The sequence below is a fragment of the Erinaceus europaeus genome, chromosome 8, assembly GCF_950295315.1.
Source record: "Erinaceus europaeus chromosome 8, mEriEur2.1, whole genome shotgun sequence".
Taxonomy (NCBI): Eukaryota; Metazoa; Chordata; class Mammalia; order Eulipotyphla; family Erinaceidae; genus Erinaceus; species Erinaceus europaeus.
Window position 1 is genome coordinate 114,525,468 of NC_080169.1, and position 25,036 is coordinate 114,550,503.

General features: G+C 42.9%; 1 protein-coding gene and 1 gene segment (V, D, J or C); one reads left to right on the forward strand and one right to left on the reverse strand.

Annotated features, from left to right (window-relative positions):
- Nucleotides 1-207: 207 nt before the first annotated feature.
- On the reverse strand, nt 208-9,287 carry LOC103112861 (trypsin-like). The gene is made up of 5 exons (XM_007522344.2): nt 9,248-9,287; nt 4,405-4,573; nt 2,200-2,453; nt 447-598; nt 208-357 (listed from the first exon to the last, which is right to left on the reverse strand). Exons 1-5 carry the CDS (start codon nt 9,285-9,287, stop codon nt 208-210), a joined length of 765 nt encoding a protein of 254 aa, XP_007522406.2.
- Nucleotides 9,288-14,439: 5,152 nt separating this feature from the next.
- On the forward strand, nt 14,440-16,026 carry LOC132539729 (T cell receptor beta variable 4-2-like). The segment is given in 3 exon segments: nt 14,440-14,530; nt 15,202-15,528; nt 15,887-16,026. Coding segments are annotated over 3 exon segments (516 nt in total).
- The last annotated feature ends 9,010 nt before the right edge of the window (nt 16,027-25,036 follow it).

Genomic DNA, 25,036 nt, shown 5'->3' on the forward strand with positions numbered 1-25,036 from the left:
GCTGGGGATTTGGGGGACTCCATTTTGGAAAAACACCACTGGATATCTTTCCCCTTGAAACTGCAACTGGTATTGAAGAATGACAACGATCTCAGTGGAGGCACTTTATTGACACATCTATGTGAGGGCTATGAAGACTTCCAGAAGTGAGAGCCAGTGAAACAGAGGCTTCCACTCTAGAACAGAGCCCGGGAGGTTGAAGATTTCTCAGTTAGCTGCTATGGTGTTCTGGATCCACTCGACATAGTCGCAGACTTTGGTGTAGACACCAGGTTTGCCTTTGCGGGCACAGCCTTTACCCCAGGAAACAATCCCCTGGAGGATCCCATTGCAGACCACAGGGCCACCAGAATCACCCTGGAGTGAGGAAAGGAGAATGTGTCAAAGATACATCAGCTCTCTAGCAAATGTCGCCACAGCCCAGGGCAGTGAAAGGGCACACCCACCTGGCAGGAATCCTTCCCGCCCTCGAGAAAGCCCAGGCAGATCATGCTGTTGCTGATCAGACCAGGGTAGGCTTTGCGGCAGGCACTAGTGGAGAGGATGGGGGCCTTCAGGCATTGCAGAGAGTTGGGGAACATGGAGCTGGAGCCATTCCCTTTTGCACTTTCAGCATTAGTTTCTGCAGAAGAGGTCATTCCTGAACAAAGGAAAAGCGACCATCTCATCATTATATATAGACCAGGTCATGTCTTGAGGGGAACTTATTTCCAGGAGAGGAAACCCCATGAGTGTTGAAACAGTCTCTCGTTCTCTCTCACTCCCTATCTCTCCTTCGCCTCTCAGTTTCCCTCTATGCGAACAGATAAAAATAAAGAAAAGGAGGAGGCGGTCAATAGAGCTGCGGGTTAAGCCCAGGTGGCACAAAGCGCAAGGACTGGTGTAAGGATCCCGGTTCGAGTCCCCGGCTCCCCACCTGCTGGAGAGTCGCTTCACAAGCGGTGAAGGAGGTCTGCAGGTGTCTATCTTTCTCATCCCCTCTCTGTCTTCCCCTCCTCTTTCCATTTCTGTCCTGTCCAACAACGACGACATCAACACAACAACAATAATAACTACAACAATAAAACAAGGGCAACAAAAGGGAATAAATAAATATAAAAGAAATAAAATAAAGAAAAAGAAGAAAAATAAAGTAAAAGGCTTCCAGGACTGGTTTATTTATCATGTAGTCACTGAGCCCCAGTGAAAAATGTGGTAGCAATAGAAAGTAAATAAACTAATAAATCAAATTTAATAGTAGTAATAATTATATAGAAATATTGATGGTGATGGTGATGATGGCAATGATAATGCTAATAATGATGATGACATAATAGCATTCACATTTTTGTGTAAACCAGAGAGACAGCCCACATGACAGGGTACCTGCATCGCCATGCATGTGCCTGAGATTCTAGGCCTGGCACCATGCAGCAAATGCTATGGCACTAGGAGATAATCAGTTCTGTCGTGAGCCACCCCCACCATCTGAAATAAAAAGCAACCCAAAGTGTTAACATCTAGCATGCATGAGCACCCACAGCTATAATCTATCCATCAGTCAACCAATTAATCCATCAATGCTTGACCACTTTCTCTGTCCTTTCCACTCCTCTACACTCATGCCATATATTAGTTTATCAGAAAAAAAAAATCATGACACACTTTTACTTAGAAAAACAAAAGCATACACTGTGACTTTTCCAACCACTTGATATTAGATCATGTAATCTTTTTTTTTTTTCTAGGGTTAGCTCTGGGACATGGTGCCAGCACTATGAATCCACTGCTCCTGGAAGCCATTTTTTTATATAAAATTTTATTGGACAGGACAGAGAGAGATTGAGAGAGGTGGGGAAGATAGAGAGGGAAGGAGACAAACAGACACCTGCAGACCTGCTTGTGAAGAATCCCTCCTGCAGGTAGGGAACAGGGACTAAAACCAGGATCCTTATGCAGGTCCTTACGTTTAGTACCATTTGTGCTTAAGCGGGTGTGCCACCATCCAGATCTCGATCTTTCAGTGAAACTGGTGTGCTAAATATTATTACTACTCTCCCTACTTAGCAGAGGAGGAAACCAGAGTTGATTTGCTCAAATAAAATATCTCCAAATTACAGAGTGATCAAAACCTGAGCACTCTGCCTCCACAGCCCTCAACCCTGTCTACACCACAGCACTGCAAAAGTTGATACTTATGTCATGAGTTGAGTCACTCACGGGCAGAAGCCTGCATGCTGCCCCAGCCGGAGATTAGACACCGAGTTCCAATCTTGGGGCAGGAGCTGGGCAGGGAGATGGTGTTGACGCCTTTGGTGAAGACAACGGGCCTGGCCAGCTTGATCAGCATGATGTCATGGCCTGAGGTCACACTCTTGTAGTTGGGGTGCTTGATGACCTTTACTGAGTTGATGAACTGCTCTGTCCCTTCAGTGACTTGGAGGTTATGTTCACCTAATCTCACCTCGAAGCGTCTGGAAAGGAAGAGGAGAGACCACAGTCCTGGGTGTTATTATCACAGCCACATTCCTTTTTACACTACAGATAAGATCTTGTAAGCAAGCAAAATGGCTCAGAGGCAAAAAATCAGAGCCATCAGTGGACTTGAAAACTTTATCAGAGAGAGGCATATGTCTATTGCAGAAATGACAGCAGGAACATTATTGTGATGATCTCCAGCTGAAAACTGTACTAGGGGCTAGAAATTCATCAGGAGCGAATAAAATAATAGAAGGAAAGACAACAGGCAGGGACTTCATAGTGAGGGAGCATCTGAAAGTTAATTAGAATGAGAAGTTGATCTTTAAGGGGATGAAAGTTTCAACAAAAGGAAGGTGGATATTCTGCTAAGAGAGTAGATCACGCATGAAGTCTTGTTACACAATAAAATGAACTTTGCATGAGACAGAGAAAAAAAAAAGAATATAAAACACATCTGTACCATCTGTGGAGTTCCACTTGTTTTGTCTTTATTTTCTTTCATGTGCTACTGCCAAGGATTGAACCCGGGGCTTCACACAGACAAGTTTATTACCAACCCCCTTAAAAAGTTTAAAATGAAAGACACAAAAGAGTCAGGACAAAAGTAAAGGACAAAAGGGCTTAGAATTTATTTATTTTTTTATGTTATTATCATTATTATTTTTACCAGCACACTGCTCACTGAGCTGTGACTTGTGGTGGTGCTAGGGACTAAACCTGGGTATTTGGTGCCTCAGGTACAAAAGACTTTTTGCACAACCACTATGCTATCCCTCCAGCACTGCAAGGATCTGGGTTCAAACTCGCCATCCCCATGAGCCACGAAACACTACTTCAGGTGTTGCCCTGTCTCTTTCCCTTCCTAAGCCCCTCCTCTTGATTTCTCTCTGTCTCTACTTCAACAAAAGGAGTTTGGAATTGATTTAGCAATAGAGCATTTATGTGGCTTTAGTGAGGTCCTGGGTTCTATCTCCTACATTGTATAAAATGATGGAGTGATACTATGGGTCCTTCTCTCTCCCCTCCTCCTCCTCCTCTCACTTACACAGACACCCTAAAAAATTTTACTGTAAATTTTATATCCTTAGAGAGAGGAAAGGGAATGAAAGAGGCCAATCAATGGTTCTGTATGGGTGATATTTATGGTGCTCCAATATGGTTCAAGGATTAAACATAAAAATCTTATACATCATAAAGAGTATACTCTATCTGCTAAGCTATCTCCTTGTCCCCCAAATTATTATTTTTATTAACTTTATTTATTTATTGGATAGAGAGAAATAGAAATTGAGAGGGAAGGGAAGACAGAGGGAGAGAGAAAGAGAGGCACTTGCAGCCCTGCTTCACCACTTGCAAAGCTTTCCCCCTGCAGATGGAGACCAGGGGCTTGAATCTGGGTCATTTCACACTGTAACATGTGCTTCAACCAGGTGCACCACTTGCTGGTTCCCCCAAATTATTTTTTAAAAGAGAAAAAATAGGGGGGGGGGAAGGACTGGAGACTAGGGGCCAGGGTGGTGGCGCACCTGGTTGAGTACACTTGTTACAATGTACAAGGACCCAGGTTTGAGTCCCTGGTCCCCACCTGCAGGGAGAAAGCTTCAGGAGTGGTGAAGCCACGCTGCAGGTGTATGTCTGTCCCTCTTTCTCTCTATCCCCCCTTCCCTCTTGATTTCTGGCTGTCTCTATCCAATAAATAAATAAAGATAATTAAAAAAAATTAAAAGACTGGAGACTGACATTAAGTCTGGAATTTAGGTCATAGAGGAAGTTAATTTTACAGAAGAAAAGGGAGACATTTCCCTCAGAAGAGAGGATGCTCCAGTGGAAGGTGGTGAAGGGCACTTTCCCCCCTCTCCCTGGACCTCCTGCGCTGGTCCAGTCTCCCAACATATTGAATCAGCTTCAGCAACACCTGCAGGAGCTCTAGGAGCCCACACTTACGGTTTATAGCAGTGAGCAGCAGACAGCACCCACTGGCGGCTGATGAGGGCACCTCCACACACGTGGTAGCCCACACTCAGGGACACCTGGTATGGAAGGGCATTCTTGACACAGGTATAGCCCCCAACGATCTTGTCATCGTCATTGTCACCAGTCGCAGGCAAAGCCCCTAAAGCATGAGAAGGAAGGAAAAAGACTGTTGATGATTATGCATTAATCCCAAACTCTAGCAAAAAGGTGAACTTGAAGACAGAGATGTAACATTTCTGTGAGAACACATCCTACAAATGGAGGCTGGAGGCTTGGACCTGGATTCTTGAGCATTGTAATGGGTGTACTCAACTGGGTACACCACTGCACAGTCTCTCTCTAGTTAACAATTTCTAAAGTCATATTTGGGAGACCACTCAGTGGTTTTGTGCACATACCAGCCCCTTTTCTTATACTAAGAAAAAGAGTTTTTCACTAAAATTAATTCCTTCTAGCTCCCTCCAAGATGGTGAGTTCATTATTCTTAACACCTGAGTAGTATTCTACTATGTATATTACTACAACTTTCTCAGCTATTCCTCTGTTGCTTCCAGGTTTTGGCTATTACGAATTGTGCTGCTATGAACATAGGTGTACATATATATTTTTGGATGGGTGTGACTGAGTCCTTAGTATATATCCGTAGGAGAGGTATTACTGGTTCATATGAAGGTCCATTTCTAGCTTTGAGAGGGTTCTTTAGACTGCTCTCCACAGGGGTTGAATCAATTTATAGTCCCATCAGCAATACAGGAGGGTTCCTTTGTCCCCACAATATCTCCATCATTTGCTGCTGCTGTCATTTTTGATGTATAACATTCTCACAGAGGTGAGGTGGTATCTCATTGATGGTTTTATTTGCATTTATCTGAAAATCAATGACCTGGAGCAATTTTTCATGTTTGTTGACCTGTTGTATCTCTTCTGTAGTAAATATTTTATTCATCTCCTCTGCTCCACTAGGAAAAGAGAGAGAAAGGCTGGGAGTACAGATCAACCTGCCAATGTCCATGTTCAGGGGAGAAGGAATTACAGAAGCCAAACCTTCCACATCAAATAATAATTCTGGATCCATGCTCCCACAGGGATAAAGACTAGGAGAGCTTTCAAAGGAGGGGGTAGGATATGGAACTCTGGTGGTGGGAATTGTATGGAATTGTATACCTATTATCCTATGATCTTGTTGATATTTTTATTTTATAAATAATAAAAAAGGAGTTTTTAGTCCTACTGCTTTATAATATGATGCACATCCCAGGTAGGAAATCTAGTGGAAATACAGTACAGAATTAATTAAATGTGGTGGAGTAAAATAAATTATTTCAACTTCTAGTCACTGAGAATCCTAAATATATAGCAATCCTACTTGCTGGTATTTCTCTTGACACATATATCCACATATATAAATAAACAAAGTCGAATTTTAAAAAATGAGGTTGTAATTCAGATGTCCTTTAAAGAACTTTCAAAACCATGAATGCTTCTATTCTAGAATTACTTTTAAAACTGAGAATTTTTTTTCCTAGGAAAATATCTCAGTCTTTTGGAGCACTGGACTTGCATACCTGAGCTCCCAGAAGCCCCAGATTTAGTCCCCAGCACCATCAGAAACCAAAATAGAGCAGTGCTCTAGACATTCTTATAAAAAACAAAGGAATGGATTAATTGGTTAGAGCTGAAGAGATAGCACGATGCTTACAGAAGAAGAAGGAGGAGGAGGAGGAGGAAGAGGAGAAGGAGGAGGAGGTTGAGGAGGAGGAGGAGGAGGTGGAGGAGGAGGAGGAGGTTGAGGAGGAGGAGGAGGTGGAGGAAGTGGAGGAGGAGGAAGTGGAGGAGGAGGAAGAAGAGGAGGAGGAGGAGGAAGAAGAGGAGGTGGAGGAAGAGGAGGAGGAAGAGGAGGAGGACGAGGAAGAGGAGGAGGACGAGGAAGAGGAGAAGGAAGAGGAGGTGGAGGACAAGGAGGAAGAGGAGGAGGATGAGGAGGAGGAGGTGGAGGAGGAGAATGAGGAGGTGGAGGAGGTAGAGGAGGAGGAAGAAGAGGAGGAGGAGGATGAGGAAGAGGAGAAAGAGGAGGAGGAAGAGGAGAAGGAGGAGGTGGAGGATGAGGAGGAAGAGGAGGAGGAGGATGAGGAGGAGGAGGATGAGGAAGAGGAGGAGGAGGTGGAGGAGGTGGAGGAGGTGGAGGAGGTGGAGGAGGTGGAGGAGAAGGACGATGAGGAAGAGGAGAAGGAGGAGGAGTAGGAGAAGGAGAAAGAGAAGGAGGAGAAGGAGAAGGAGAAGAAGAAGAAAGGGAGGTAGGGAGGAAGGAAGGAAGGAAGGAAGGAAGGAAGGAAGGAAGGAAGGAAGGAAGGAAGGAAAAAGGTAAAAAAAAGAATCCTCTCCTATCAGAGACTTCAAGTTTTGAGATTCAATCCTCAAAACCACCGTAACTAGAAACTGATCAGTGCTTTGCTTAAAATAAAGCAATATAAACTGAGTAGCCTCCACAAACATGCCTTCAAAACCCTCCCAGGAGAAAAACATGGTGAGTTGTAAAAGCTACAAAAAATGGCAACAGAATTACTGATGGTTCAAGAAAGGTATAATGACCCAACCGTACATTTATCAAATAAAAGTGAATTATCACATTAGCCAACCATTGAATGAGTTGAAAGTCCAAGATCTTGTGATAACAAAGAGTTAAGGAATTGGAGCTAGGATTGAAATCTGGTTTTCTTGATTCTGAAGAGTGGCTTTAATCTTCCACACTCCACTGCCTCCTGTCCCAGCAGTTAAGAGCATCTTGCATGTGTCATGACCACTTCTCTGAGATATATTATCTAAAGGGTCTTCTTAGAATTTCACATTTTATGATATCTACTTGGTGGGTAATTTCTACTGGGAGTAAAAAAAAAGGGGGGGGGATCACAAAAATGTTGTACAACAAGAGAAAGACCAAGATTTTTTTCCCCTCAACTCCTATTTCTTTATTTAAGATAAAAGATAGTTTACAGAGTGGAATAATTGTAGGAGCTACTTAAAGAAGAAAGGGAAGGAAGTTGGATAAAGGGGTAAGGGAAAGTGCTTTGATACTGATGTCTGTGCTAAAACTTGGGAGTGGTCTGTGAACAAACATAATATTTTCACATACAAATATATTTATGCACCAGGAAGATATTCACATGCTTTATCATATATGAAATCCTGGATTTCCCAACTCTGGATAGAGCAGAATATCATGGACTTCTAGCAGGGAGCTCTATGGGCAATGCTAACCCTCTACCTCTTGCTCTCCACACAAAAGTATAATAAAAAACAAAGCAGTAATAGAAAACTGGATCTAGCCAGTCAACGCCCATGTTCAGCGGGGAAGCAATTACAGAAGCCAGACCTTCCACCTTCTGCAACCCACAATGACCCTGGGTCCATGCTCCCAGAGGGATAGAGAGTGGGAAAGCTATCGGGGGAGGGGGTGGGATATGGAGATTGGGTGGTGGGAATTGTGTGGAGTTGTACCCCTCCTACCCTATTGTTTTGTTAATTTATCTTTTCTTAAATAAAAAAAAAAGAAAGATAAAAGAAAACTGGATCTAGGAAAGAGTTCTCCAGATCATATATGTGATCAGACCTAGTGGAACTCATTGGTGCTGTACTAAACCTGATTTTTTTTTTTCCTCCAGGATTATTGCTGGGCTTGGTGCCCACACCATGAATCCACCGCTCCTGGAGGCCATTTTTCCCCCCTTTTGTTGCCCTTGTTGTTGTAGCCTCGTTGTGGTTATTATTATTGCCATTGTTGATGTTGTTCGTTGTTGGATAGGATAGAGAGAAATAGAGAGAGGAGGGGAAGACAGAGAGGGGGAAAGAAAGATAGGCACCTGCAGACCTGCTTCACCGGCTGTGAAGTGACTCCTCTGCAGGTGGGGAGTGGGGGGTTTGAACTGGGATCCTTATGCCAGTCCTTGCGCTTTGCTCCACATGCGCTTAACCCACTGCGCCACCGCCCGACCCCTTCAATTTTCTATTCACCCGACCCCCAAAACCTGAACTATTTTAGGCTGTTTCTCTCAGGATGAGAAAGGAAGAGCTTAAGATGCTCACCGCACCACGAAAGATATAAGTCAAGTAGTGCATCAGGCTCAGGCAGATGCAGAAATCTTTTTGCTTCCAACCAATGGAGTGATATTTTGAAGCTCAAATAAAGTCTCTAAGCTTGAAAACATTTGCACTCATCCTTAAACTGAAGCCTGGCAGCCAGAGAAAAGGAAGTTGAGAAGGAGCAGGGTCAGCACTATTCACCTTGTTGTTAATTAAAGGTTGACTTACCATCTTGATTTGCTAGGGGCAATTCTGGTTCATGATAATACTGCTCTTTGCACCACTGTTGATTCTCAAAAATATCCCAGTTTGATCGATAAATTACACAGTCATTGCCCAGGAAGTAACATAGTATCTAAAACACTGAACTTAAAAGCACAGGGTCTGGAGTTTGATCCCTTGCATCATATATACCAGAATGATATTCTGGTTCTTTCTCTTCTATCTCTATCATTAATAAATAAATCTTTAAAGATATTCAGTCACACTTGTCACATATCAAGATCTTATGAAATATAAGAATGGGAGGAGAGAGTGAACATTCATTTGCTGTTGACTGTTGACTATTCTTTAAACTTTTCTCAGCCATTCTGTTTCTAGTTCCTAGGCCTTTTTAGATGAAAAATAGAGACCCATTTGTTGTTGGATTTCCAACATTCACAGGTGACCACAGAGGCTGGGAATTTAGTTGTTATCATTATCTCCTACTGCAGTAGTGTGGGGAAGAAAGACTTACAAGCCATTTTGAGGAGCATGAGGACAATGATGGTCTTCATAGTGGTTCTTCAAAGGCACCTGAAGTAATTCAGAAAGAGAATAAAAGAGTAAGGGAGTAACCCCTTATATACTGCCCACACCAACCAATCTTATCTCAAGTCCAAGGCTTCTAGGTAACAGGTGCAGTATGAGCGGAGACACCCACTTATTCATTTGAAGGGGGCTCTATTTCTGAACTATTGTAAATGTTGTTGCTGGGGTTAATCATGAACATGAGTACACAGGGGAATATGGGATTTGCAGAAGTAGACTCCATATGCTCAAGAACTGCCTGTGACCTTGAGTGACTAAGGTTCTACTGCATCCATTGTACAAATAGCACAGTTAAATGAAACTCCACAGTTCCAGTACAAGTGATGTATGCCTTTCCCCCCATTTGATTTCTATAAAATAATTTTGGAGGGCTTATAATCTGTCTGTCTAGTACCAGTTTCTTTCCTGACCTTCCTCTAGGTCAAACTTTTACATGAACATAGTTACTCAAGGGTAGCTCTGGTCAATTAATTTTTTTCATCTATTTCCCATATCTGTGCTATGTAACTTCATGCATTGTGTGAGTCAAATTTGACACATGGACTCTATGACTCTTTAACTTCTTACTTACCACCTATATTTAAATATCAGATTGTGAAGATTTCATCTATTTTGAAGATGCTTGGCTATATCTTTGGAGACCCTTGACTTCTATTTCCAGTCAAGTTCCCATGTCTTTGTTTAGGTTTTCTCTCTCCCTAATTAGTGAGCAATTATTATACATACATCTCTGTTTATGGATTTCCTCTCCTTCAATTCAACTGTCCTACACTGCTACTGGAGTGATTTTTCTGAAATGGATATAGATCACATCATTTTCCTGCTTAAGACCTTATAGATCTGCAATGATGTTAGGAGAAGTCTAAGTTCTTAGATACAGCATTGGAACTTAGGCACTTGAATATTTTGTGGTTTTTTTCACCTTTGTTCCTTTCCAAGACTCCATATGCTGTTGACGCCCGCCATCAATCCTTCAGGCCTCCAACAAGAAAGAACCTTATCTCCAAGTCAGACTTGTTGAGTTTTCCTACCAGACTTTACATTTATTTAGTTGACTTTGCTTTAATTGTGTAAATATTGCTTATCATATCTGTGAAATAGGTTAAAATTCCTTAAAGTGCGAAGAGTGATGGCTTTGCTATTTTGTCTCAAAACCCAAATGTTCCTGATACATAGTTAACTTTTGCCGAATGAATGAGTTCGATCTCTTCACTGTGTTGCTGGTGAACTAATATATACCCACAAAAATTTACAATAAACATCATCTCTTCTTAGAATTCATCTCTGACATTTACTAGTGCCCCACATCAAACTTTGCCTCTACTGTGCTGTTTCGTCTTTTCTGTTGGTGTTTCAGTGCTGAATGTCCTTTCAAAGTCCTGTGTCTTTAACAATTGCAACTTGAGTTTTGTTTTCAGTCTGTGTGTGGGTGGGAACTTATGCATATCATGAAACTAGTCTTAGAGAAAGGGGAGACTTCAGGGCAGGCTCTCAAATGCTGCTGAGAAGAAAGCATCTGCTTGAGGTTCTGAGGCCTGGGGTCCCAGGATGATGAATGGGTGGTGATTAAAATGTTTGTTCACCTGGGGAGTTTGGATGGTGTACTCAGTCCCACTTGCAAGAAGTGAAATAGTGAGAAGCATGTGGTGGGCTCCCAGGAACAGCTACTGGCTCAAGAGTTCACCTGTTATGTGTGGAGTGAGGTGGGGGCTTGAGCTTGTGAGGAGGAAAGAAGGAGGGTGTCTGTTATTTTCAATATGGTGCTTGCATTCTGGATGTTTGCATATGTCCAATTCTATCTCGTGGTACATATTAAATATATGCAGATATGTTCACATCAGTTATCTTTCAATCAAGCTGTCACAAAATTAAGGAAAACAACATGTAGGGAAATAAATATTTTGTGATGTCTGTGACCTTAGTCTTTTGGAATTGAAATGCATATTCAACAGGGAGACTGATAATGCACACAGCTACAATGTGTTAGTATAGGAGAGAAGAAAGGGGAGATACAGAACTTCCAGAAACAAGCAGAACTTTGACAGTGTTCCTATAAAAGGGTGTGGTGATGAAAACAGAAGTGATTCGAGGAAACCCACGCTAGTTAAATAGAAATTCAATGGCTTTAACTATGACAATACGTTATGTTAGAGCATACAGGAGAGAGAAGTTCTCCCTTGCTCTGCACTAACCCAGAGCCTCACATTATACCATGGGAACTGCCATGAAGTGAACAACACTGTCTGAGGCTAGACGGAAAGTATTTCTTTGGGTCTGTGTGAGAGGGAGGCCCTTTGGGAAGGGGATTCTAGCAGGATGTGAAAAGACACATTGAAGCCTCTGCTGACTTCTTCTTCTTCTAGCGTTTGCCCTTCTTCCATAGCCAGTCAACAGGTCAGGTTGAAAGCTGTCAGGAGCTGCTTGTTGCTGGCTTTGAAAGTGACTGGGATCCATGTGGATTCAGTCGGCTAGGAAGGATCGTCAGTTTCCCCAATGAACGGGTACTCAAGGGATGCACCACGAGAAGGTTGATCCAATGCATGACTGACACTTAGCAAGGGCATTCATGTTTGGAGGGACAGGACTCACATGGGATGTCAGAAGTTGGATGGAGGTGAGTGGGATTTCAGCAGAGTAGGTTTCCCAAGCAAGAGAGGGAAACATTTGAATCCAAGCAAGTGAGAAGGGCATTTTCAAGAAGATCCTCTTCAGACCTCAGGCTTGTTAGTTTAGTGCTCTAGTCACTGCACAATGTCCCAAACCTCTAGAACATAATATTTTCTCCCTCTCTCCAGCTCCTTCCTTCCTTCCTTCCTTCCTTCCTTCCTTCCTTCCTTCCTTCTTTCCTTCCTTCCTTCCTTCCTTCCTTCCTTCCTCATTGTGCTATGACAAATATTAATTAAAAATGGTATATGGATTTATTTTAAAGATATATTTATGAGAGAGACAGAGAGAGAGAATGAACCAGAACATCCCTTAGGCATGTAGGATGCTGGGGATTGAACTCCAGACCTCATGCTTATAAGTCCTGTGCTTAACCACTGTGCCACCTCCCCAGCTGATGTTCTTAGTTTTTCAGGTGAACAAAAGACCATCATGGACACATATGTTTCATTAATTTACCATACATTTGTGATTAAAACTATGTGTGTTTTTTTTTCTTTAATGCTTCCAGAGTTGCAGGATCAATAAAATACGTACACCTGCAGTATAATTAGCTTTTAGGTGGCTAAGTCATTTCATCTATACATTTCCTCATCCATGAAATCTTGACAAAGGTAAAATCTGAAATAATTCTCTACAATATTCTGGTAAACTATCAAACAATGAGAAGCAGTCAGGAAAAACTTCCCTATAGATGTTCACTAATATGTCTGTTCATCACAATGCCTAGCCCCTTGCAGGTACTTAACATACATCTGTTTAATGAATGACTACATGAATGCATGCTATGGAAATAGTAAGATTACTTATAAAGCTTCTAAGTCTATGCACTGAAAATTATGATGCAAGGTCCGAGAGATAACTCATGGCAATAGTATGTGTACCTTGCCATGGGTATGATGTGCCTTAATTTCCAGCATCACCACATGGTAGATGTTAAGATTCCAACAGAAGGTCTAAACCTATGATGTCTTTTCCCTCTTTGTTTCTTGCTCTCTGCCTCTTTGAATGGAAAAAAAAAAAGTCAGCGTCATTAAACTGTTCATTTGCAAAGCCTGGATTTAGTAAGAAAGGAAGGAAGAAAAAAGAGAGGAAAGAAAGAAAAGAAGGAAAGAGAGAAGGAAAGAGAAAACAAAGAAAAGGAGAGGTAAGGACAGAAGGAAGGAAGGGAGGGAAGGAGGAAGAGATGAAGGAAGGAAGGATAGAAGGAAGGGAGGGAAGGGGGAGGAAGGGATGAAGGAAGGAAGGAAGGAAGAGTGGGGGGAGGTGGGAGCACAGAAGTCAGTGCATTGAGGCTCCATTTTCAGTCTAGTGCATCACTGGTAGACATCTCAAAGACAGCAAACCAAGAGCATTGTTAAAGTGGTCTCCCTTCTTCTTGCAGAGGGACAGATTTCAAGGCCCCTTTTGCTCTAACTAAACACACCCAACTCCTACACCCTCCCCTCCAACACCTGTGAAGCATTTATCCCTTGATGGTCATTCATCTCTGTCCCCTTCCTTGTGTCAGCACTTGGCATGGTTAATGGTTGATGGTGGGCACTGGCCCAGAATGAAACCACCACCCTCCCTCTAATCTTGCCTTTCCAAGTAACTGGATAAAGACACTCCATGGATTAGGGCTACCTAAAGGACACAGCCAACCACTACGTTGAATGATTTGTCTTATATGACCAGGTAGGAGTTGATAGAAGGCTTTTCAAATGGATCTTTTTTTGGAGGATTAGATCTTCCTGCTTCTAATCCATCTAATGAAATTATTTATCCAAAGGACAGAAAAACACAGATTCAAAGATCTATGTGCTCTCTGATGTTCACAGTTATATTGTTCACAATAATGTTCACAGTTATATTGTTTCACAAGGTGTGAAAGCAACCTGGATTCCCATCAACAGCATGTAAATAGAGAATTTATGAGGTGCATATTCATGGAGAATCTATAGTTAAAAGATGTGCTACTTTTGGGTGATTTGATGGAGTGGAGGTGAGTATGTTGGTGAAAGTGAAGTATGTAGAATGTGAAAGGCAACTACTAGATGGTTTCACTCATATGTGGAATTTAGACAATCAAAGGAGATGAACTAGCAAAAAAAAAAAAACTAATCACTTCTCAGAATTTGTGAGAACTGTAGGGTTTCTAGAGGGAAGCACACAAAATTTTGGTGGTAGGTATGGCATGAAGCTATACCCTGAAGTCTTATAATTTTGTTAAACAACAGAATCACTAACAACAAAGCACATTTATTTTATTATAATGAGAAAAAGACTCAGAGAGAGAGAAGAAACACCTTTCAAATCTGGCAGTTACCAAGGGCATTGTTTTGAATATTCTGTGTTCTATAGCTGAGCTCTCTCCTACCTCCACCACCACCTGTCAGAATCTCTAAGACATGAGTCAGGTCTGGGGAGATTGTCAAGGAAATGGCATCATAGGCAAATCTACCAAGAACAGAGGGCTTCCTGGGTAGATGATCCTTTCCCAGTTCTGACTTCATCATGCACTGCTGGCTGCTGGGTTGTATGGCTTTCTGTCTCCTGAGAGCAGGTGAGTCTTAGATTTAAATGGCCTTTCTTCAGAATCCAAGATTTTGTCTGTGACTACAACAACAATCCTCTTCTGATTTTATTTTATTTTAATTTAATTTAATTTTATTTTATTTTATTGTCTCCAGGGTTATCTCTAAGACTTGGTACCAGCACTATAAATCCACTGCTCTTGGAAGCTTTTTTTCTCATTTTGTTGCCCTTGTTGTTGCCCTTGTTGTGGTTGTTATTATTATTGTAGCTGTTATTGTTGTTGTATAGGACTGAGAGAAATCAAGAGGGGAAGATAGAGAGGATGAGAGAAAGATAGACACCTGCAGACTTGCTTCACCGCTTACAAAGCGAAGCCCCTGTAGGTGAGGAGCCAGGGGGGCCTTGAACCAGGATCCTTGGGCTGATCCTTGCACTTTATACAAGGTGGGCTTAACCCGCTGCACTACCGCCCAGCCCCTATTTTATTTTATTATTTTATTTTATTTTATTTTATTTTATTTTATTTTATTTTATTTTATTTTTAACCAGAGCACTGCTCAGCTCTGGCTTATGGTGGTATGGGAATAGAATCAGGGACTTCAGACATGAGAGTCTTTTTGCATAACTTTTATGCTATCAACCCCCCACCCAACAACTCTCTTTCTGAACATTAACTGAATTTTGTCCCTTTTCCTCCAGAAGCCTCCACGGACACTGGAATTACCCAGATGCCTAAATACCTGGTGACAGTGAAGGGAGGAAAAGCCACCCTGAAGTGTGAACAACACCTGGGACATAATGCTATGTACTGGTATAGACAGGGTGCTCAGAAGCCACCAGAATTCATGTTTTACTACAATTATCAGGTACTCCTTGACAATAACACAGTTCCTGGTCACTTCTTGCCTGCATGCCCATACAGCTCCCACTTGATCCTGCAAGTGGACCCCATGAAGCCAGAAGACGCCTCTGTGTACCTCTGTGCCAGCAGCAGAGACACAGCCCCACACAGTCCACTTCTCCCAGGTTGTGCACAAACCTGCTGGCAGCTGCAAGAAGCAGGGCTCAGCAGGACTCAGCTCCCCATTTCCTGGAGCTCCTCACACAGACATCTCTGAGCAGAATCCTGCCTGTGAGTTCACTGAGGACAGGGCAGTGCTAGACTCTGTGCTCACAGCAACAGGTCATGTCTAGGCTCTGTCCAGAAGGAGACTATGCATGTACGTCAATTTAGGACAGACTTCTTCAAGTTTTTGTTCGTGTTTCTGAATCTGTCAAATACCCAGTGCTCCTAGTGAATCTTCCATTCATGTTCTACTCTGACCCAATGGATGCTGCCAGTCCTTCTTTCGGTAAATATCTTGTCTGTTTTCTTTTCATCCAGGTTACTCTCTGGATCTCAACTCTACTCCTAACTGTCCTGCAGAATTGGCAGCAATCTTAGGGAAGTCCTGGATTCCATACATTTTGGAACTTACATTCTCTGTGAAATTTCACTTTAGTTATCTCTTAGATAAGAAATAACTTCAGGTAGATTTTAAATTTATTAGTGAAGATCCCTTTGGACTGACACAGAATTACTAGTTAATTTTTTTTTTTTTTTAGTGAAAATGAACACTATGTGTCTTCACTGGAACAAAAATTATATTTCATTATTTATATGAAATTTTAAATTGTTTCAGAGACAGGGGTAATATGAAGACGCTCTTCTTTAAAATGCACAGGCAAGGTAAGGCAGACAGCCACAACACTGGGTCATTCTAAGGTACATAGAGTTCAAGACACAACCTACAAGGGGGGGGGGGGAGCATTTGACATTAGAGGAAAGTAGGAGCTGGGAGCTGCCTGGCCCCTGGGGTCACCATGGCCTCCAGGCTCCTCTGCCATGTGGCCCTGTGTCTCCTGGGGGCAAGCAAATCTTGGGTTCAGTGTGAGTCTGCAGTTGGCTTTGCCATGAAGGAAAAACTGCCTGCCCTGATAAAGACTTAGAAGAATGTTTTCCTCTGCATCTTCCATCAACCTTTCTGTCTCCTCAAAGGATAAAGAAGATGCTGGTGTCACATAAACCTTAAAACTGTTGGTCAAAGCAAGAGGACAGCCAGTGACCCTGAGAGTTTCCTAAGAATCTGGACACCTCCATGAGTACAGATACTAACAGACCCTGGGCCACAGTCCCCAGTTCCTGGTTTGGTATTTGATGACAATGGAATGGAGAAAGAGATTGTCCCTGCCTAGTTCTCAGTTCAGCAGTTCAAGGCCAATCTTTCCCTGAGCTGAGTGTGAGCTCCTTGGAAATGGAGACTCAGCCCTCTATCTCTGTGTCAGCAGCTAAGCACAGCCCTGCATCAGCTACAGCCTAGAGCACCAAAACTTTCCTTCCCAGCTCAGGAAGTGACAGGTGTGTCACATGAGTGTGCTGGCTCAGCCTGGGACAGGGGGCTGGCACTCTGTAATATGTATGTGTATGATACACTTTTAGACTTATGGAAGTCATGGGGAGATAGCTGTTATTTTAACCATTTATTTATTTGAGAGGAAGTGACTTCCCAGGGTTCTATTTTAAAAAGGAACAACAAGGAATCGATTCAAGTCTGCTTCTCAACACCCTGTGCACCTCTCACACACTCTACCCTCTCATCTGTTCCTCTTCCCACCTCTAGATTAGCACAGCTGAGAAGACCGTACACCTCGAACAACTTTCACAACCTCTTCCTTCTGGACTTCAAGGAATGTGGGACTCAAAACAAAGGGCATCTTCTAACCTTTCTTATGGCCAGAGAGAGAGAGAGAGAGTGTGTGAAATCCCCTGCAATGTAGCCTTTAAGGACCTCAGTCATGTTGGATTTCATGGAGGCTTTGTGGATAGAAACACTACAGGTGTGTTTTCCCAGATGCATGAAACTAATGTGATATTTTTTCCCTTCAAGCTTATGATGTGTATTTGAATATTACCAGCATGGAAAGAAAAGTATGATCATTATTCTTGGATTGTCTGCTTTCATTCCCCATACATTTTGTTCCCATGGATTGTGCACTGCTGCCCAGGATAACACACCCCGTGGGCCAGAAACTCAAAACAGATGTTTCAGATTGCAGGTGGCTCAGAGGTAGAGTGCATTCCTTCCTATGTAAGGTTTAGGTTCTGCCCCCAGGCAATCCATATGTGGGAGCTGTGCTTTGACTCTTTCACAAAACAAATATTTCTTTCTTTTTTAAAAAGATCTTATTTATTTATTAGTGAGAAACATAGGAGGGGAGAGAAAGAGCCAGACATCACTCTGGTACATGTGCTGCCAGGGATTGAACTCAGGACCTTATGCTTGAGAGTCCGCTGTTTTATCCACTGCACCAATCACCAGGAGAGTTTACTTGTGGGACCACAAAATATTTTTTCTTATTTATTTATTGGATAGAAGAAGGGGAAGGTAAAGAGGGAGAGAGAGAGAGAGAGGGAGAGAGAGAGAGAGAGAGAGAGAGGGAGAGAGAGCGAGAGAGCTGCAGCACTGCTTCAGTAGTTGTGAAGCTTTCCTCCTACAGGTAGTCTACAGGACTGTAGACTTAAACCCTTGTCCTTATGCACTGTAGCATGTTTGCTCAACTAGGTGCATCATCACCCCTTCCCAAAACAAATAATTTTATAGAAAGATAAATATGTATCTTGCCTTTGAGGTCTTTTTGTTAGAATGCCTTTAAAAAAAAGATTATCTTTATTTGTTTATTGGATAGAGACAGAATTGAGATGGAAGTGGAAGATCGAGGTGGCGTGAGATAGACAGATGCCTGCAATCTTGCCTCACCACTTGTGAAGCTGTCCCCCAACAGGGGCTCAAACCTGGGTCCTTGCACATGTGTGCTCAACCAGGTGCACCACCACCTGGCCCCTCTTGAGGTCTTTAATAACAGTATTTAGTATTCACCTTAAATATTTGTTTGTTTCAATAAGAAACAATGTCACATTATGCAGACCAGTTACAGAGCTCCCAATCCACCTTTGCAGGAAGATGCGCACAGAACAGCAGTGCCAGGAATGAAATAGGCATGAGCTTGCAAACTGTCTTTGCATAATGATGGGAATGTAGTGAAAGCATTGTGCTACTTAGAAAAATACACAATTCCTGTCCTAAGTTGTTCTTAGACTTCATTTTACCGTGTGGTGGAGGGGTGTGGCCCTTGTGACAGGTGACTGAGGGTCCTGAAGAGAGAGTGACACCTCCGAAGGGTGCCCTGCTGAGCCTGCCCCCCTTTCACCATACACACAGGAGAGGAAGCCTGTCTGCTCTGCACCTATCCTGAACCTCACCTTCCTGTGCTGTGTGGCTTCTTATCTTCTGTAGACAGGTGAGTCCTGGGTAAGACCTCTTTGATGCCTTGGTGAGACTTTAAATGCCTCAAACTACCCTCTTCCTTTATATATTTTCTCATACTGGCTTCGTGACTTTCTTCACAGTTCTGGTCAAAGTTGGCGTCACTTAGAACTCAGAACGCCAAATACCTGGTCCTTCAAAAAAGACAGACCATGGCATTGAGCTGTACCCAGGACGTGAACCACCTCCATGCTGGGAAATTGTGTAGATGCGGTCTAACATTGACAGGACCGACAAACCACTATATTTCCATGCAAGTATTATTTACAGATCTCCACCACATTATCCCCTCAGGGTATTGCTAATTCAGTTAAAACCATTGCAATAGTTGCTAAGGATGCTTCCACCTTCCCAACATGCCTTTTGCTTCTCTCCACCCCTTTTCCTAGCCAATCCCATCCCGACTTGCCACTTCCAGAATTCTCCCATAAAAGCCTCTCCTGTTTCTGCTTTCACTTTCTTCTCTCTTTTGTTCTCTTCCGTGACCTGACCCAGAGAAGGGGTGGTGGGCATAGTGGAAGGCGGCCATTTTGCTACCTCCATGTGGCCTAAACCACTGTGCTTTCATCCAGTTCTGGGGCGTCCACGTGAATAAAGATTTGTGTTCTCGCTCTGCCACGAGTTCCTGGTCTCTTCTCTATCCCCTATGATGCAAACTGACACCTCCACATGTACTGGTATCCACAGGACCCAGGACAGGGGCTGGGGCTTATCCATTACTCAGATGGTGCTAATGTCACTGACCCAAGAGAGGTCCCTGATGGCTACAAGTGTCTAATGCAGAGAGCTTCCCCTCATGCTGGAATTGGCTGCCCCCTCCCAGACATCTGTGTACTTCTGTGCCAGAAGTTTATCCACAGCACTACCCCACCACCTCCTCTCTGCACAAGAAGGCAGGGAGGTCCTGCACCTGGGGCTCAGCAGGGCCCTGTGCAGACATGTTACAGTGAACCTGGGAGCCTGGAGTGGCCCATCCTTGCACTGTGCACCAGGGCTGCATTCAGTTAATCTCCAGGGCATCTCGGACAGGCTGGACCTGACCCTGGCACCTGCAGTCGAGATGTCAGCATCCCAAGCAAATCTCTTGTCTACACAGCTGGCTTGGTGGGTCAATGCTCCTCACCACTTTCCTGTGTTCCATCCCTGTACATCAGAGACAAGATGTCTGCTTTCTCTGCACTGATTTGCACCCTTCTCTGAACAGAGTTCACAGCTGCCTGCAGTTTGTTCTTCAGCACAGAGCAAATCACTGGCTGCATCAGGAAGCATCTCCTCACCTTCCTGTTGGGTCAGCTGCCCACAAGTAAACTCTCCTGGTGAGTGGTCTGGGAGGTGGCGCAGTGGATAAAGCATTAGACTCTCAAGCGTGAGGTCCTCAGTTCAGTCCCTGGCAGCACATGAACCAGAGTGATGGCTAGTTCTTCTTCTCTCCTCCTGTCTTTTTCATTAGTAAATAAATAAAATCTTAAAAAAAATAAAAATAAAATAAACTCTCCTGGTGCCATGTGTGTGTTCACTGGTCAAATGGAACCAGGTAGAAGGGTTAAGCTATTCATAGGATTATTTGTCTTTATTATTGTTTGTATAATATTTTATTTATATATATATTATTTTAATAGAGAAATCTCTCTAGAAATTGAGAGGGAAGGGTGAGGTGGAGAGGGAGGCAGTCTTTAGAATAGAATTCATTATCAAATCATTCACAATAGCTTAGGAGTGAAAGCAGCCTAAATGCCCAGCAATAAATGACTGGCTGAAGAATTTATGGGATACATATCCCATGGAATACTACTCTGCAATCAAAATGGGGTGATTTGTGGTATTTGGGACAAAATGGATGGAACAGGAGGTGATGATGCTTAGTGAAATAAGTAAAGAGATGAAAGACAACTACCAGAGGGTTTCACTCATGTGGAATCTAGAGATATGACACACATGAACTTGCCAAAAAAAAATTCCAAACAAAACAGAAGCAGGTTTGTAAAGCTTATGAGAACTCTGGTGGTTATCTTTGGGAGGTTAGACAGTGGGGATACAGAACTTTGGTGATAGGTGTGGAGTGGAACTATAAATTGTAATCTTACAATTTTGTAAAAAAACATTAATAACAAATAAAAATTAATAAAAAAAGGAGAGAGATAGAGAATAGGTCTGGTGATAGTACACCTGGTTAAGTTTATACATTATAATGTGCAAGGACCCAGGTTCAAGCCTCTGGTTTCCCTTTGTGGGGGAAAGCTTCATGAGTGGTGAAGCAGGGCTTCAAGTGTCTCTCTGTCTCTTTCCCTCTCTACCTCCATCTCCCCTCTCAACTTTTCTCTGTCTCTATCTAATAATAAAACAAAAAGGATAAAGAAAGGAGGAAGGAAAGAAAAATGAAAGATATGAGAGAAGGAGACAGATTCCTGCAGCAATATTTTACCATTTATGGCACTTTCCCTTTGCAGCTGGGGACTGGGGTTTAAACCTGGGTCTTTCCCCAGTAACCTACTGTGGGGTTCTAGACTGACTCCTACACACAAGAATCATCAAATGAGACAGTCGTGTTTCAGGGAGAAGAAAATTTGTTAGGAGAAAGTAAGGACATAAACAGAGAAGAAAGGACAAGCCACGTAGAAATGTAGAAGAGAATGAGGGAGAAAAAGATAGATAGAAAGTGAGGGGATCAGGCAGTGTTGCACCAGTTAAATGCACATATTACCAAGCACAAGGTTCTGGGATTGATTCCCTACTTCCCCAGCTGTAGAGGGACAGCTTCATGAGCAGTGATACAGGTCTGCAGGTGTCTTTCTCTCCCTCTCTCTGTCTCCCCATGCAGTCTCAATTTCTCTTTGTCCCATCTAAATAAAATAAAAACAAAAAGGAAAAAAATGGCTGCCGGGAGCAGTGGATTCCTCATGCTGCAGTGAGTCCCCAGCGATAACCCTGGAGGCAGTAAAAACAGAACAGAAAAGCAGTGTGGTGGAGGGCTGGTAGGAATGCCCTGAAATTTCTAGTTTTCCAAATTTTCTAGTCCCTTTGGAGGTGGGACCTTCAGCGATGTGTTTCCTTCAACCTTTATCTTCAGGTGCTCACATCTGCTTCTTACCTGCATGTCATGGCCTTTGCAGTCAGCGAGGGACAGCTGGAGGGAGCTGGGGCACTACATGCAGACACACTGGGCTTCTGGCCCATCCTCTGGCAGCTTCTCCTGGCTTCCTGCAGGGTGCAGGGGGTAGTGGTTCAGCTTTCCCTAAACTGCCCTCTGAGAGATTGATTCATTGGTATCACAAGGTTAAAAAAAAAAGTTAAATGAGGGTGTATGGCTTGAATGCAAAGTACAATAAATTCACTCAGAAAAACAAAGGAAGTGAAATGAGTGCTTTTGCTCCATGGTGTCATGAACTGGCCAGTGATGGAAGACACCTCTGACAGGGTTATCTGCCTTAGTGGTTTTATACCTCAGTGCCCACTGGCTCCACCCCAGGTCCCTGCACATTGTAACATGTGTGCTCAACCAGGTGTACCACCACCCCGCCCCTCACTTTCCCTTTCTATCTCCCTTTACCTTCTCAATTTCTTGCTGTTTCTATGCAATAAATAAAGCTAATAAAAATAAATAGAGGGGGTCAAGTGGTAGCAGAGCAGATTAAGCGCACATGTAGGGAAGGACAAGGACCAGAGTTAAGGATCCCAGTTCAAGCCCCAGGTTTCCCACCTGCAGGGGTTAGCTTCACAAGCCGTGAAGCAGGTCTGTAGGTGTCTATCTTTCTACCACAATCTCTGTCTTCCCCTCCTCTCTCGATTTCTCTGTTCTATCTAATAATGACAATAACAACAACAACAACAAAACAATAAGGGCAACAAAAAGGGAAAGATAATTTTAAAATGTACCATGGGGAGGTTGAGATGCAGAGGAAAATTGAGACAGAGAGACACATATCTCTGGGACCAGGTAGTGGTGCACCTGGTTGAGCACAGTCACAGTGCGCAAGGACCTGAGTTCAAGTCTCCTGTTCCCACCTGCAGGGGGAAACCTTTGCAGAATAGTGAAGGAGTGCTGCTGGTGTCTCTCTGTTTCTCTCCCTTTCTATCACCCTCTTCCCTCTCGATTTCTGGCGGTCTCTATCCAGTAAGTAAATAAAGTTAATTTAAAAAATTAAAAAAAGATATATCTCTGAGAGGAAAGGCAGGTTTATTGAGATAAAACCTGAGAGGGACAATCAGACAAAGGAGTTAAGCCTATAATCCTTTGGGGGGCTGGGCAGTAGCACAGCAGGTTAAAAGTACATGGCAAGGGAGTGAGGCATAGCACAGCAGGTTAAGTGCCCCTGGCACAAAGCGCAAGGACTGGTATAAGGATACTAGTTCAAGCCCAGGCTCCCCATCTGCAAAGGAGTCGCTTCACAGATGGTGAAGCAGGTCTGCAGGTGTCTATCTTTCTCTCCCTTCTGTCTTCCCCATCTCTCTCCTTTTTTCTCTGTCCTATCCAACAACAATGACAATAACAATAATAACAACAATGATAAACAACAAAGGCAACAAAAGGGGAAAAAAAGCCTCCAGGATCAGTGGATTCTTAATGCAGGCACCAGCCACAGAGATAACCCTGGAGGCAAAGGGGAAAAAAAAAAGACTATAATCCTTTTACAGACTAGGAGGAATAAGGGAATAAGGGGTGGGGAGTGTATACAGGAAGGGTGGGTGGTCAGGTGTTATAATTTGGGAGCTGAGGTCAACCTGAGGGCTCATTTCCATCTTGTTTTTGTCCTGGATACTAGATACAGGAGCTACATCCTGTTTTTGTTTTGCCTTGTCAGAGTCACAATAGCTATCTTGTCCGGATTACATTTTACTTTTGTTCCCAGTCAGTTCCTTCTGGGGAGGTCATTCAAGAATTGAACTGCAGACTGCAGAGTCTCAGGAATGAAGGTTCATTTGCATAACATTATGCGATTTCCCCAACTTGTGTTTTTTTTTTTTCCGTAATGAAATAAAATGTAGACACTCTTTAACCTGAATGAGTATGAGGTCTATAATTCTGATAACTACGACATTTTTTGAACTTTTCTTTGGAGAATCAAAAAAGGGATTTCCATAGATTAAGGAGTTTCTGTTAGATGCCTTCTGTGTATCAGTTTTACCTGGACCTGCGTCAGCTGTAGCTACAATCCCATTTCAAGACTAGATAAAATCAGAAGAAATGACACAGTATATCAAACTTTCCAAATGTACTTTATGAAACTTGGTTATAATTAAAAATAAAACACAAGTACTGGGAGTCGGGCGGTGGCGCAGTGGGTTAAACGCATGTCCCGCAAAGCACAAGGACCAGCTTAAGGATCCTGGTTCCAGCCCCCGGCTCCCCACCTGCAGGGGAGTCACTTCACAGGAAGTGAAGCAGGTTTGCAGGTGTCTGTCTTTCTCTTTCCCCTCTCTGTCTTCCCCTCCTCTCTCCATTTCTGTCTGTCCTATCCAACAATGACAACAATAATAACTACAACTACAACAATAAAACAAGGGCAACAAAAGGGAATAAGTAAATAAATAAATAAATCTTTAAAAACAAACAAACAAGTACTTAGGGTCTTATCAACCAGGAGAAGCTTGGTGTGTTGTATTTTCAGGCAGGATCTACTTGAGATCATCAATCTTATTTTTGTGATCAGAGTTGTTGATGACTTGTCTATTCATCCTTAGCAAACTCATTGTAGGGGAGGAGCAACTTTCTCTTTCCAGATCAAAATGCTATTTCATACAGCCCTTTGTCACCACACTTACGGATGAATTGAAAATGGACCTTAAATCACTGTGCCTAAGAAAACAGTGTTGTGTTATTGGGACTGGAGAAGCAGGATACCCCCCAAATTACTTACAGAGACTGAAGACTTCTAGGTTGTTTTTTTTTTAAATAATAATTTCTTTTTTAAAAAAATATTATCCTTATTTATTGGATAGAGACACCCAGCAATTGAGAGGGAGAGAGAGAGATGGGGAAGAAGAGAGAATGAGAGACACCTGCAGCACTATTTCACCACCTGCAAAACTTTCCCCCTGAGGGTGGGGGCTTGAGGCTTGAATCTAGGTCCTTGTGCACTCAACCAGGTGCAACACCAACCAGGCTAAGAATTCTAAGTCTTTACTGAGATCCTTGGGAGGTCCTTTTACTAACTAGAACCATCTTGGAATTG